This window comes from Python bivittatus, unplaced genomic scaffold, assembly GCF_059951505.1.
Source record: "Python bivittatus isolate LINGU-HERP-01145 unplaced genomic scaffold, Pbiv_v1 ctg000280_np1212, whole genome shotgun sequence".
Taxonomy (NCBI): Eukaryota; Metazoa; Chordata; class Lepidosauria; order Squamata; family Pythonidae; genus Python; species Python bivittatus.
In genome coordinates, this window is record NW_028277066.1 from 578979 (window position 1) to 592795 (window position 13817).

Sequence of the window (13817 nt, forward strand, 5' to 3'; positions counted from 1 at the left end):
ACATATTTTTTTTTCCAATTACTGCTACAAGCCCCTTAACCATCTCTAAGAGGACAAGAATAAGACCACCTTATCTCTACATTCTCTTGTTTTAGAGAACCATCTGCTTTAGACCAACGTAATGCCTTCTTCGGCGTATAGGCAGAGTTCATCAAGAGTTTTGAGTATTAAATGTTTAATTAGGATGTAAAATAGGGGTAAAGTAACTCTGTGTGTGTGTGTGTGTGTGTGTGTGTGTGTATTCCAGGAGAGCTTCCTGAATGAAGGATTTTGTATTTGTGCCACATGAAGACAAATGTAACTGTTTTTCTTCCCAATTATATTTCCTAAGCTGACCTACAAAAGCTTCATTTGAAGGGAAGACCCTTGGAAGCAGAGAACAGCGTTAAAAGCAAGCCATGTGGATGTCATGGTGACCTTGTCTGTGAAATACGGTCTCCCTTTCTTCTTCTAGCTTGTTGGCGACAGGTCAGAGAAACGCCATCTACTTTTACGCTGCTAAAATCTAAGGCAAGGGCAGCAGCGTGGATAAAGGATGATTTATGTTTTTTTGTATTTGGTGAGGCCTATCTAAACGTTGCGCGCAAAGCTAAATAATGGTCCCTTAGCGTTGGCTTCTCTTTTTTTGAGGAAAGCTTCAGAAAAGGTAGATGGCGTAGATAGTATCGGCAGAGGGCTTAGTCTTTCCGTTGCTGCTTCAAATCAGCCTCTTCTTTTTGCTTCTCTTCTTTAAGCCCTGCCTGATTTATTTATTTAGAATCATTTCTACACACACACACGGTGTAAAAGACTTTTGTTCTGCCCAGAGCCGTGACAGATTGGGACAGCCAACATATTTCATAAATAATAAATGATCAGTTGTAGAAGATCCCAATTTAACATTAAAAACACTCTGAAAACAGAAACAAGAATTAGATGACTGCCCATTGTTCCTCCTAAGGGGGCCAAAGGCCCACTAAACAAAATAGCTTTCCACGCCCTTTCAGTATTCAACGATTGAATATTCAATAATATTCAGTGAGATAGAGAGCCTTATTGACAAGGCCTGCCTTATAGCGCACATTCTCTTATCTCTCACAGGGGTGAGACTTTTACCGATCCTCTCTAGATGTCCGGACAAGAATTGCAGCAGCATATTTAGTAAGGTGATCCTGCTATAACCCACATAGAGTTTTAAAGGCGATAACCAGCACTTTGAATTTGACTTGGAAACATGCTGGCAACCAGAGGAGCAATTGTATAATGAAGTGGCACCATAATATATTGTAATGGGTTTCCCCCACTGAGAGACTCTCTGCTGCATTCTGAACCACTTTCAGTTTCTGGGTCATCTTCAAATGCAGTCCCACATAGCGTGCGTTGCAGTAGTCCAGTCGTAGGTCATTGGCAGGACTTTCTGGTCCAAATAGAGCTCCTGGCCATGCTCTTCAGTATGCCGTTCAAGTGGGAGAACCCCCAAGTCATGAACCTCTCCTTCATGGACAGCATACCTCATCTGGAGCAACTACCAGGACCCAGATTTCCAGATAGTCATGACGTTTACAGATGATCAGCCCTTCCATCTTTTCGGAGCATCATCTGGGTTTGTTTCTCCGTATCCAGTCTGTTTCAGCCTCCAGGCACCAATGCAAGGCTTCAGTCACATTTCTGGCTTGGCTTGGGGTAGTGATGTATCATCAGCATATTGATGACCTCTCATCCCAAACTGATTGTCCTCTCCAGTTTCTTGTAGATGTTTACTAAGATGGAGGACAGGGCTGAGCCTTGTGGAACCCTGCATTGGAGCAACCATGGGCTCAGCTGTTCTTCCCCCATGACTGGAACTGCTCAGATGGAGGCAGAATCACTGCAAAATGGTGCTCTTGAACCTTACAGGCAGTCCAGGAAGATACCACGATTGATGGTAACAAGCATTTCTAAGACTAGCACAGACACATTCCCCTGACAATCATCCACCAGAGTCAGCAAGGCTGTTTCCATCCTGTAAACAGGTCTGAATCCTAACTGAAGTGGATCTTAGATGACCTGCTTCTCCGAGGGTCTTCTGTAGCTGATTCCTCACCCCCTCCTCAACAACCTTTCCAAGAAAGAAAAGATTGGAAACTGGGTGATGGTTCCCAAATATGGCCAGATAAGAGGTGGCCTTTTCAAGAGCGGGTGACATGCTCTCCCTCAGGGAAGCATTTCCCTCCTCCCAAATCCAGACCCACGCATCCCGCCCTTTACTTGTTTTGTAGTTCAAGACCTCTTTGAGAATTTTTGACTGCTGGACAGCTCCATTGATTCCAATCCGTTGCCGTGCCTTTTCCCCTCCTGTTTTCCCCCAGAACCTTTCTTATCGGGAAAAGGAACCTAAATACCTTTGGTGGTCTCCTCCCAATTCTACATCGTTTTGCAAAGCCAGCAGACATTCTTCGCCTCTAGTTATTGAGTTAGCAGCTGTAAAACTGATTTGGCTGCAATGGAGTTTTCAGTTAGTGAAAATCTAATAACGATCTGTAGTTCCTGGGAAGAATACAGAAACCTCAATTGGGCAGAAGGAGGACTTTCCTCCTTTCTCTTCCCCCCGTCTCCTGATCTCCTTTGAGAACTGGCTGCTTAATTATCACCATCTGCCTCCATCCCATCTCTCTCTTTGTAACTGCTTTCTTTGACCCCACCCAGCAATGAATTATACAGTCGACACTCTGTTCTCCCTCCTTACAAAGAAGAAAAGGGGATCACAGAACGCCGCCTTGCGAAAACCATTTTCTCCTTGTGACAGAAAAATATAATTTGGTCTTAATCGCTCAGTCTTGTTGTGTGCTCTTGCAGGATCACCCACCAAGGCACGCTTTTTTTTTTCTTTTTTGGCATGCATGTTGAAGAATATAGCACCTGTCTCTCCTCCCCTCTACCTTCCTCCCCAGAGGAGAAAAGGAACAGGCTGTGCTTTGGGGATGCTCAAAAAGACTAAAAACAGGGGAAGCTGGGATCAATACCAGCTTATCTGAACTGCTGGGGTATTTGGATGAGACCTGCCAAGGAAGGATAATGGGAAACCGTTGGCTTCTGCTGACCTAGCTTTCGACAGAAGCGTAGGACGTGCTGGTCACTGAGGGATGTGAACTGCAACCTAACGAGATGCAAGGAAGAGTGAAATCAGTCATTTCCTGAGTGATCAGCAAGGATGGCCTTGAGATGGACTTTGCTGTGTTCACACCCCTGAACAACGTGCTAGATTATTTCAGATTTCTCCTCCCTTCCCACACCCCACCAAAATAATTCTGGACCCAGTTCTTGACTCGCCTGGGTTTCTTTTCTGCAGAAGCCCAGGGAGCCTCCTCTGGTTCTGATTTTTTTTTGCTACTGCACTGGACGGGTCAACCCTAAAACGACTTTTATTAGAATGACTATAGTAACAGAATCTTGCAGGTCTGAATGTACTTCCTCTCCTCCCTCTTTTATCTTCATGTGAATTAGGGTGATGCCTGTCTTAGACGTTTTTGTAAATCTCTTTCTTTGTTTATCTGTTTTGCCTTGGTAGTGATCCTCCCTCTGTCATGGCCATCCTCTATTCTCTCTACATGGCCCCACAGAAATCCCACTAGGGTGGTAGAGAACTAATTCCCCTTCTGGTCAGTGGGTATTTTGGGGCTGTTCATGTTCACCCTGGCAGCCATTTTGAATGCACCCCCTATATGCTCACAAATTTCCAGCATCTCTTGGGTCCCACATGGCTGCCTGCCTGTGTTTGCAGCATCTCTGATTTCACATTCTGCATTTCTATCCTGTTCTTGTCCCAAGGAGTTTATGGTTCCCAACGGTTGGGTAGGTCAAACAAGAGATCTCAGACAACGGGTGGCCACTCATTAAAGTACGTGGTGGTGAGTAGATTTGAACTTTGCAGTTTGCCGAGTGTAAGCCTAAAGTTTTGTGTTGGCTCGTTTTGGCAACCAGTTTCCGGAGATAGATCTGCTTTTGGCTCCCAAAGTCGCTCCATCACGCTGAGGTAGATCGTTCTCTTGGTGTCTCTCCAGCCAATTTTACTGAACTCGCGGCTGTGCAAGCCGCTTAAGAGCCTGCTGGCTTTCTCGCTTGCTGCCCCTTGCTGCTGGAACATCCTCTGAGAAGCCACCTTTCCCCACAGCCTCCTTTGCATCAGCCCTTACTCAGCACAGCCCCCTGTCCTGCAGCCTCAGTGTACGCAGTGGATGCAACCATAGATTCTTACTCGCTTGACCTCTTGCTCCTTTCCTCCTTGCTTCCTCTGTCATCTTACTGTGGGGAATTATGGACTGTAAGTCCTTCAAGGCAGGGACTTGGTTCCTCTTTGCTTGGAAAAGCATCATCCCAGATGATTTCGTTGTCGTTGTCGTCGTCGTCATTGTCCTTGTGATTAAGGCAGCTTCTGTGTCTCCCCAAATCTGCTTTGGATCAGAACTTCAAGCGTCCCTAGACATCTTTTCCTGATCTTCCAAACAGCCTTTTCTCTTCCTACTCTTTTAGTTACTCTTGCTGTCTCTGAAATTTGAATTTCAGAAGTATTTACGAGCCAGGGGGCCCTTCGTCTCAATCCTTGGATTCAGTGCCTGTTGTTTTTTGGGTTTTGAAACTCACCCTCTCTGAGTGGCTAGCGCTGCCCACTCTATTTGGCAGACTTTCACAGCACAAATCCTGAGCATGGATAACACGTTCCTGTCCTTTCTTCCACCCAGAACTGTCTTGCATTTTTATGGAGTGGATCAAGCCTGCTATGATGGTTTGGATTCTGTGGTGAAACAGATTATTCTTCCATGTTGATGCATAAATTGGTTGTGAGTCTCCATGCAGCTGAATATGCCTTTATCATTTTTAATAACATCACTGTTGAAAATCAGCCAAATCAACTTCAGCATTCAGTTTCTTTCCAATCAGAGCTCTCAATTTTTTAGGGTGTTGTGTTTTTTTTTTTTAAGGAGTAAGTTTCTAGCCCTTAAGTGAAGGCACATTTAAGTGTAGGCAGGCTGTGTGGGCTGCAATCTTCACAATGGATTTTTCAAGTGGTCAGAGGGAGGGACTCTGCGTTCTGGGTAACTTCCCTGCCTCACACCTAGCAAAACCAACATGCTTTATGGGCAACAGCACTGCGAAAGCTTATTGCTTTTTAACAAACTGCTGGGATAAAATTAAAAGCAGACTAAATTATGCAAAACAAGAGAAATCATGCAAATTTATTTAATATCCATAATTTATAGAAACAGGAGAATTCGGCTTCTCTGGTGGCAGAATTTGGATCAGTGCAGAATGTTCTTGGTCCATCAGAGGCTCCACGGACGGGGCTAGTGGGGATTCAGTGGGAAGCCATCAAGGGAAACCTGAAAATCTTCTTTTCTGGGTTCAAGAAAGGCTGAGATTCCTGTGAGGTTTTAGTAAGACTGTGTCCCTTTCCTTGGAATGGTGTAACCTGCAGGCAAATTTTGATTCTTCTATTCCATCCTGGAGCTGGGCTTATAATCACCAGCCATTGAACAGGAAAGGCCAGAAAATTGCTATCAAACTGTGAGAGAGGTTTTGGGCCATTCTTGCTCTCTTCAGGAGGTAACCAGCCTCCAAAGCAGCAGAGACTGGAGGTATTCCTGGCCCCCCAAGAAAATTGTTATGCCTAGAAGTGCAAGAATGTGGTGGTTGCAAGCCGGGCTGCGTGAGACAGCAATTGGATGGGATCCAGCAGAGGGCATTACGGCTCTGCAGGAACCTGGTCTTGAATTCAGGATTCCCAGGCAAGACTGGTGTGCAATCCAGCTTTATGGAATCAGATGGGGGAGGGGGGAGGGTCCCACTAATCCTACATTTGGGGAATGAAAAGAACAGTGAGGAAAACGAAGCTTTCTGCATGCAAGGCAGGTGCTCTTCTATGGAGCGGCATTATTAGAGGGCAGGTTTTCCAGGGCAGGTGGGAAATTCAAGGTGGGGAATCCTCAAGATTTCCTGGAAAATTTGCTTTCTCTGCAGAGCACCTGCCCCTTGCCTGAAGTCATCCTTTGTTTTGTCAGCAAGCCAAAGGGCTCCCACTGAATTCATCTGCCTTGTTTCTTATTTGCTAATCCAGAAGGCGTGACCTGTCCCAGGACAAGTGTTAGAGAGGCCGTTGTCAAATAAGATAATCATCACGTAAGGCGAATAATTGGTTCCTTTCCCCTTCCTACAACACCACAAAAAGTTGGTTAATTGAGCAAACTGTGGGTGAGTTAACCAGGGGTAGGTGACACAAGGGGAGGATTAGTTGGTTAAGTGTTGTTTTTTGTTCTAGACTTTCCTGCTTTTTGAGATGCAGCCTCCTTTCATACCTGTCCATTATGGAGCATCCCTGCCTTAAAGATCTCCTAGTTGGCAGAGAGGGGGCTGGAGAGACACCCTGATTTGATCAAAAGGAGCTTTTCCTTGACTTCAGTGACCAATAATTCTCCCCACATGTTCTCTGGCTGTTGTTCTGGTCTCTGTGACTGTGTGAAAGGTGCTTTCTTGAGCTCTTAGTCTTCAACTGATGTTCCTGGAACGGGCCCAGCGGTGAAGCGTCTGTCTGGTCCACAGTTGCAGTTTGCCTCCTTCAGACATACTTGCATCTGAGCTTGGATGCCTTCTGTTCATGCCGGGAGAGACCATGAGCATGCCTTTGTCAGGCATGACAAAGTTTCGGCAGGCTATGGTTGAGTCAGTATTTTATTCTGAAGGTCTTACCACATTTTAAATGCCACAATTTGCCCTGGGGCTTTGGGATAGGAGAAGCAGTGCTCTCAGCAATGGGGCAGAAGTGCAAGGGCATTGCTGCAAGGAGTGGAGGCCAACCTTCTTCAGTAAACAGCTCCTCGGGGACCTTTTTGGCCAGGCAGCTTGGCTCACGCTGGGGCCATCTTTGCAGTGTGACTGTCCCCAGGAGCAAAAGACACACAAGATCCAGAGATGCTTTAATGGTTGACTTGAATCCAAATCCTGATGATGGCTTGGTTGGCCGCTAAGGCAGTTTTCTGAGACTGGTCCACCTTGAATGGGCAAAATGCAAGATCCTCTCTTGGGCAATTTGGAGCAACGGTTCCCAGGGCAAAGTGGATCTGGGAAATTCATGTGGTTATTTTGGCATTGCGGGGAGATGTCTGTCGCCTTCTCAGGATAAAGTTGAAGGGGGCCTGTTCTTCATCAAGGGGACAATGCATTTCCCCCCTTCTTTTTTCCTTGTTCCTTTTTTTGATCGCTGCAGCAGATAACATGGGCCTTCCATTCATACTGGTGTGAATTTTATCCTCCCAAGAATCTTAATATTTTTAAATTGGACTAGTCCAGTGTTGTCCAAACTTGGCCACTTTAAGATGAGTGGACTTCAACTCCCAGAATTCCCCAGCCAGCCATTCTGGGAGTTGAAGTCCACTCATCTTAAAGTGGCCAAGTTTGGACAACACTGGACTAGATGGTCATCAGGATAGTTGTGGAAGACAGAGAGCCCCGTCACTCCAGGCTTGGTGGTCATGTCCCACAGATGGTGGTTGTGGGTTGCCTCTTTAGGCAACAGGCGTCTCCCGACAGCTACCCTTTTTCCTTTCCCCCAGAGGAGAAACAGGAACAGCCAGGTAGAGGTCAGCAGCTCTGGGCTTTGCCTGGAAGCACCCCTGCTGTCAATAAGCCTCAGTCATGATGGTAGAAAGCTGGAACCCAGGCCAGACGTTAAACCAGGAAAGTCACCCAACAAACTTAACTAGGTCCGCGTTGTTTGCGTTGAGTGATTTAATTTATAGCCTGCCTTTTGTTCAGGCAATCCTGTTCCTATCCTTGTGAGGTAGGTTGGACTGAAGAGAGGGAGAAGGAGGTCCCAGGTCACCCAAGGAGCTTCTAGCTGAGGAGGGCGTAGAACTAGGTCTCCCCAGTGCCAACTTTGTGGCCACTGTTCCCCACCAGCTCTCGGCTGAAGACCGAGAAGCTGCATTTGCACAGCGCTAAGCTTGATCGGCGTTGACATTTTGGGGCGGGGGGGTAATTCAGCCTTTGGTGCCCTCAAGGCAGTTGGTTATTACAGATCCAGAAAGTGGATCCTACTATTGGCAGTCTCTTTGTTTTTTAAGGATCAAGTGGGAGCTGATTGGAAAGACCCTCTTCCTTTGCCCAAGTCTCTGCGAGTTCAAGGACTTGTGCGTGTCTGTGTCTGTGTATCCGAGTGTGTGTGTGTGCGTGTGTGTGTGTACAAAGCTGACCGACGGAAAATGAGTTCTGTTCCCAGGCTCCCTGGTGAGCCTTTGCAGCTCAGAGTTCTGGTGCTTCTGTGAAGTCCCTCTTGGCTCCGTAACCATATATATTTCAGCGAATTGCCCAACCAGGGGTGATTCATTGTCTTTGAGATGGGGAGAGGAGGGATCCGGGCACAGAAAACGAGAAAGAAAACTGGTGGGGTGTGGGCTGGGCCTGGCTGGGTGGAGGATCTTAACTAGCTTTGCAAAGGTCAGAATGCCGTTGGTGAACTTGAGGGTTGGCACAGCCACGCATCCCTTTGGTCGAGGATTGTGGCCATGGGGACACCCGGCCTTTGAGCTCCTTCTCCGGCTTCCTGAGTGTGGGGTATGCTGGGGGCTTCTCTGCTTGTTCTTCATTCTTTAGAGCAGGGTTCCTCAACCTGGGCAACTTTAAGACGAGTGGACTTCAACTCCCAGAATTCCCCAGCCAGCAAGGCTGGCTGGGGAATTCTGGGAGTTGAAGTCCACCCGTCTTAAAGTTGCCCAGGTTGAGGAACCCTGCTTTAGAGGGACACGTATCTCATGTTCTCGTTCTCTCCCCCCTCCCCAGCAACGCTCCCGTGCCCCCTCACACTCAGGCATCGTTTGCCTCACACGCTTAACGTGATTAACCCACTTTCTCGCCGCGCCGCGTTCTGAATCATCCAATAAAACGGTCTAAGTTGATCCAGCAAGCTCAGCTGCGAGAAAATTAACCAAGATTAAAACCCGTCAAGTTTATTAGGTTGTACAAATGCAGCCGTTGCATCTTTGGCTGACCCAGTTAAGCGCGTTGGGCGAACCCCGTCGTTTTCTCCCCCGCGCTCATCTTTTCTCTTCTCACCCCCGTGCGCGCACATTGCACGTTCTCTGTCACCCACAAGCAGGCACAGGTTCTCTCCGGCACACTCACCCTCTCCCTTTCATAGGTGTGCTTTTTCACGCACGGAAGAAGCTGAGCGGCAGTGGTGAATATTGACACCCCTGGCAGCTTCCAAGATATCCTCAATTTCCTGCCCTTTCCTTTGGCCCTCTTGAGGACTAGATACTTGCCCGTTTTCAAAGTAAAACTCGGTTACAGCTCAGAATGGGGGATTCTGCTGCTCCTGCAAAATTCTACCCTGGGGCTCCTTCACATATATTTTTGTGCTGGGGGACAGCTGCTGTAGCCCTGAGGAGGTTCTGTTTGCTCGTGAAAGAATGGCTACTCCAGAAATGGCTTGAAGCATTTGTCCCTGGTAATGTGGATCAGGACTCTGTTGGGGGGGCCCACGGAGTGTGGTCAAAAAAAGTCAAAATGGAAGCCTTGAAGGTCTGCCATCGGGGACTTTTTTTTTAATCATGCCCTGTGGGCACCCCTGCCCTGCCTCCTCTCAGTGAATTCACCGGGCAGACCACAGGGTAAGAGAGAAGGAGGAACCTTCATCCCGCCTGGGGAAAAAATGGGGTAACGTGGGAAGGGTCGTTGATATTTCATTTCCTTCCTACAGATTTTTGCTGTCCGGGGAAAAAGGGGAAAGGAAATCTCCATTCATACAAGGGTGATATTTTTTTCTATCACAGCGAAATGAAAGCACAGCAGAGCTAAGATAGCCATGCTCTCTTTCACCCTCGGCCCCCTGCCCCCCCTTCCATAAATTGGAAGAAAAGAATCTGGTCTGCCTTGGTGGATGGTTGTTCCCAGACCTGATGCCCTCCCAATGCTACAGATCACACCATAGGTTAAACATGCATCTGTAAATCACAACAGCAGGATTCACTTAGTAGCTGCAGTTCAGTGTTTTTCAACCTTGGCGACTTTAAGATGGGTGGACTTCAACTCCCAGAATTCCCTAGCCAGCCACGCTGGCTGGGGAATTCTGGGAGTTGAAGTCCACACAGCTGAAAAGTCGTCAAGGTTGTTTTTTTTTTAATAAATTTTTTATTAAAGCTTTTAAACAAGAATCTAAAAACGAACCCAAACTGATATAAGGGAGAAGACAAAGAAAAGAGAGAAATCAAAGAAAAGGCAAGAAAAAAAAAGTTAGGAAAAAAATAGAAAAGGAAAAAACATAAAGCAGTGGCTTCTGATATTCTTCACAGCAGTTACAAGTACAAATATATTTTAACCTCTCTCTCTAATGGCACATCATATTAAAACGTTGTCAAGTCTGAAAAACACTGCTGTAGCTGGACAAACGAACCACGTGTGTCTTAACAGGATTGCGCGGTTCCCGTAACAATGTCCGGCTTTCTGAGCCACAAGCCCTACAGCTCCATTTTACATAATGTGCCACCTTGTGTGAGCCCAACCTTTCAGCCTTCCTTTTCAGCCCCATTAAAATTCTGAATATAGCCGAGAAGAAGCTTGAGTAATGTTCTCCGCTGGCAGGATGCTGAGAAGGGGCTCAACGTGAGAAAGCTTTCAAAGGGGACCCTGTCTGTTCGTTGGCACGAAGGCATAAGAGGACCTACGTTCCTCGCCTGAAGACTTCGTCGAGCCGGAAACCACAAGAATTGTAGGGCAATGCTGGGGGTTCCTGATGCGAAAGGGAACTGAAGCTGAGTGTATACCTTGAATGTTAAGAAATGAATTCCTGCACATACAGAACAGTTCATTTTCCTGCCTCAGCTAATGGGCAAAAGAGTTTAAAACGATGGGCCGATTGCGCTTGAGAAGTCAGAAACGTAAGCTAGAGTGTTGCACCGCAAGGCCCTAAAGACCAACCCCAAAAGTGCATATTGAGTCTTTGATTTTATATGGAGCCAGTTAAGGGTCCTGTCGTACCTCAAGGGATGGGAAACCAGAGACCTTCAGGGCTGTGTGAATAGTGCTGTTCTGGACCCACAGCAAGGGGGAAAGGACCAAGGGGGGCTTCCCAACGGTAGACTGGTACAGGAGTCCAGGTGGTAAGCAGCCTGGACGTAGATGGGGGGTCCTTGGAAACAAGCCGCAGGCATTCGGGGCACCTCTGCATGGAGAGCCAGGGCCCCTGACCGGTTTATTTTCTGCGCCGCTGCTCCTCGAGCGGTTTGTGGGAGAGCAGGACAAAAGCAAAGCTGCGGGGAATCGCGAAGACGGCCCGTGGGGCGTGTCTGAGGGCCATCGGCCAAGTCAAGCTTAGCAGCCCGGTAAAGCTGTGTGAAGTCAGGGATCACTGCTGGCCCAGAAACCCGGCAGCCTGGATCGTCTTCTGAGAGAATGAAGAATGAGTCCTGGGCCGGTTCTACAAGCAAGTGGGACCCATCCCAGGCTGGTTCTCCCGGAGTTCACTTTGGAGCTCCCAGGCTTATCTCAGGGAGGGCAGGACGCTTTACATTTTGGTCTAGCCCAACAAGGTCACGCTGTTCTCGCTCCCCCTACCCCACCCCACCCAGAAAAGGACCACTTGCTCCGAACCCCCTGCTCTCCCAGCCTTGTTCTCTCCAGATTTGTTGGCCTGGTTTGCGTATCCCGCTGAGCCATCCTGCCCTTTGTGGGCTTTTCGCGGAGGGCATAACTCCACGTTTCTACCTGTAAGCGCCATAGTTTGTGCCGTGCGTGACCCCTGCCAATTGGGGCTTATTTGTCATTCTCGAAGCTGAATGAGCTGTGATGGTGGAACCCTAGCGAATTGGAACTGGCCTGTGGCGGGGGAGCCGAGAGGGGTCCCCTTTTGGTGCTCACGATGTTTTTCTTTTGTCTCCCCTTCGCAGCTCACCTTACAGAGCACCAAGTCCCGTGTGGCCTTCTTTGAAGAACTTTAGGACCCCCCGTTGCTCCTGGGACAGCTCTCGCCCAACGGAACCTCCTTGGGAGGACGAGCCATAACCGGAGATGCATCGCTTCTTCCGAGCTGGGGGTTGCAGAGCGACTCCCTTTACGGGTGCAGTGCATCGAGGCATTCGGTGGCTGGAAGAGTTTGGCGTGAATCCTTGTAGTTCTTAATAATCTCTGTATAGCAAACAGTTATGTTTTTAGCTTTCTTTCTTTCTCCCCCCCCCCTCTTCTAAGCGTTTGTATTGGTTGTGACTTTGATTATGCTCCTACTGCAGGAGACTGGATTCAGTATTGTTTCGTTCCTTCTCTTGGCCCTCCTTGCGGGGGCCACGAACGATCCTTTCTCTTCAAGACAGAGAGACAGTCCCTAAATCTCCCACGGTGGGATCTGAACTTCTTGGAAGCTCCCCTGGAAAGCATTTGTGTGTTTCATCAGCAAAATTAAGGGCTTACAAGGTTCCTTATGGAGCCTTACTAAATCCTTAAGTTTCAACGGGCTTTCCCTTGATTCTGGTGGACTTTGAAGGGGTTTACTCTATTCTGTAAGCCGAGAAAGCCAGATTCTGTTTGAGATTCATGCTCGGTGTATAAAAGGCACGTTTGGAGACCTGTCGTTCTAATTTCAGGATGTTAGTGAAGCAAGGATTGAGGAAACGGAAGAGGGAAGGTTAAACCGGGGTGGAAGGAGTGAAGGAGTTTGAAGGCCCAGAAGGTGGAAGCTGAAGTGAACATACCCCCGCCCCTAGGAGGCCAGCCCCTGCCCTTTGGGATTTTAAACACTTTGATAGCCCCGGCATGCCTTTATACATTTTTCTATGCAACATTGATGGTTGGAAATTTGTTTTTCAGAAGTAAACAGAGCACAATGCTGTAATGGCTTCATACTGCCTGGAAAATAAATAATTAAATGAATAAAATGTGGGGCACACCATTTTAACTACAGGGGAGAGTCCCTGTTAGGATCCATTTCTCTCCAGCTTCTAGTCTTTGAACTTTGGTCATTTTTAAATGTAATGTTTGTACAATACTTCTGTGAGACATTATCTCTTTTATTAAAGTCTCCGCTATTTTTCAAGCTCCCCGGCGTTTGTTCTGCCTCCGCTTCTCCCTTTCTGTCTTTGTTTCGTACGATTAGCAAAGGCTGTAATAATTTAAGGAGTTGGCAGATTTGAAGATGGATTTACCGGGCCAGGGAGTTGTTTCTATCACATTCTGGCCTGGTTACCAGACATCACAGCAGCTACAGCTTTTAGCCGTAGCCCCGCTTCCTCCTGCCCTTCTGATCTACTCCCCATTTTGATCGAATCCATCGACCAGATTTGCGGCTTTATAGAAAAAAAAGCATAACATGAATGGAGGAACCAGAAGGAGGTCATGGTTGTAAAGGATGAGAGGACAGGATTAGCCACATCAATGTGACCCCATTTAGATCTGGATCAGGTAATATCCTGATCACGGGCCGTTTGAAACTCCTGCTGGGTTCAGACACTCCCTTGGTTTCTCTTCCGTATCCATCTTCATCCATCCATGCTGGCTGGGGGATTCTGGGAGTTGAAGTCCACCCATCTTAAAGTTGCTGAGGTTGAGAAACCCTGCTCTAGATATTGTCCTTCCCTGCCTTTGTCCCGCCTGTTTTGTCGTACTGAGGGTCAAAGCCTACATCGTCATATACTTCCCACTGCTCTCCTAATTCAAGTGGCGTAACGTACAGCGACATTCCTCATTCTAGTGCCCTTTCAAGAGCTGAAATCCAAGGCCTGCCTTAAATGTGCTGTAAAACTGCCTCCCGGCATTTCAGGCACGGCTGGTCTAGACTGGTGCTTTAACACAGGAGCGGTAAGCCCACTGCCTTTCTGTTTCTC

At 47.6% G+C, this 13817-nt stretch overlaps 1 protein-coding gene across 8 annotated transcripts in view; it reads left to right on the forward strand.

Annotated features, from left to right (window-relative positions):
• NF2 (NF2, moesin-ezrin-radixin like (MERLIN) tumor suppressor) overlaps window positions 1-13034 on the forward strand; it is a 93112-nt gene extending 80078 nt beyond the window's left edge. For all 8 annotated transcript variants that reach the window (XM_088143193.1, XM_088143199.1, XM_088143195.1 and 5 more), the window contains one exon: window positions 11892-13034. In XM_088143193.1, coding sequence (XP_087999319.1) covers window positions 11892-11942 — 51 coding nt within the window. In that variant the 3' untranslated portion in view covers window positions 11943-13034. The remainder of the gene's footprint in view (window positions 1-11891) is intronic.
• The last annotated feature ends 783 nt before the right edge of the window (window positions 13035-13817 follow it).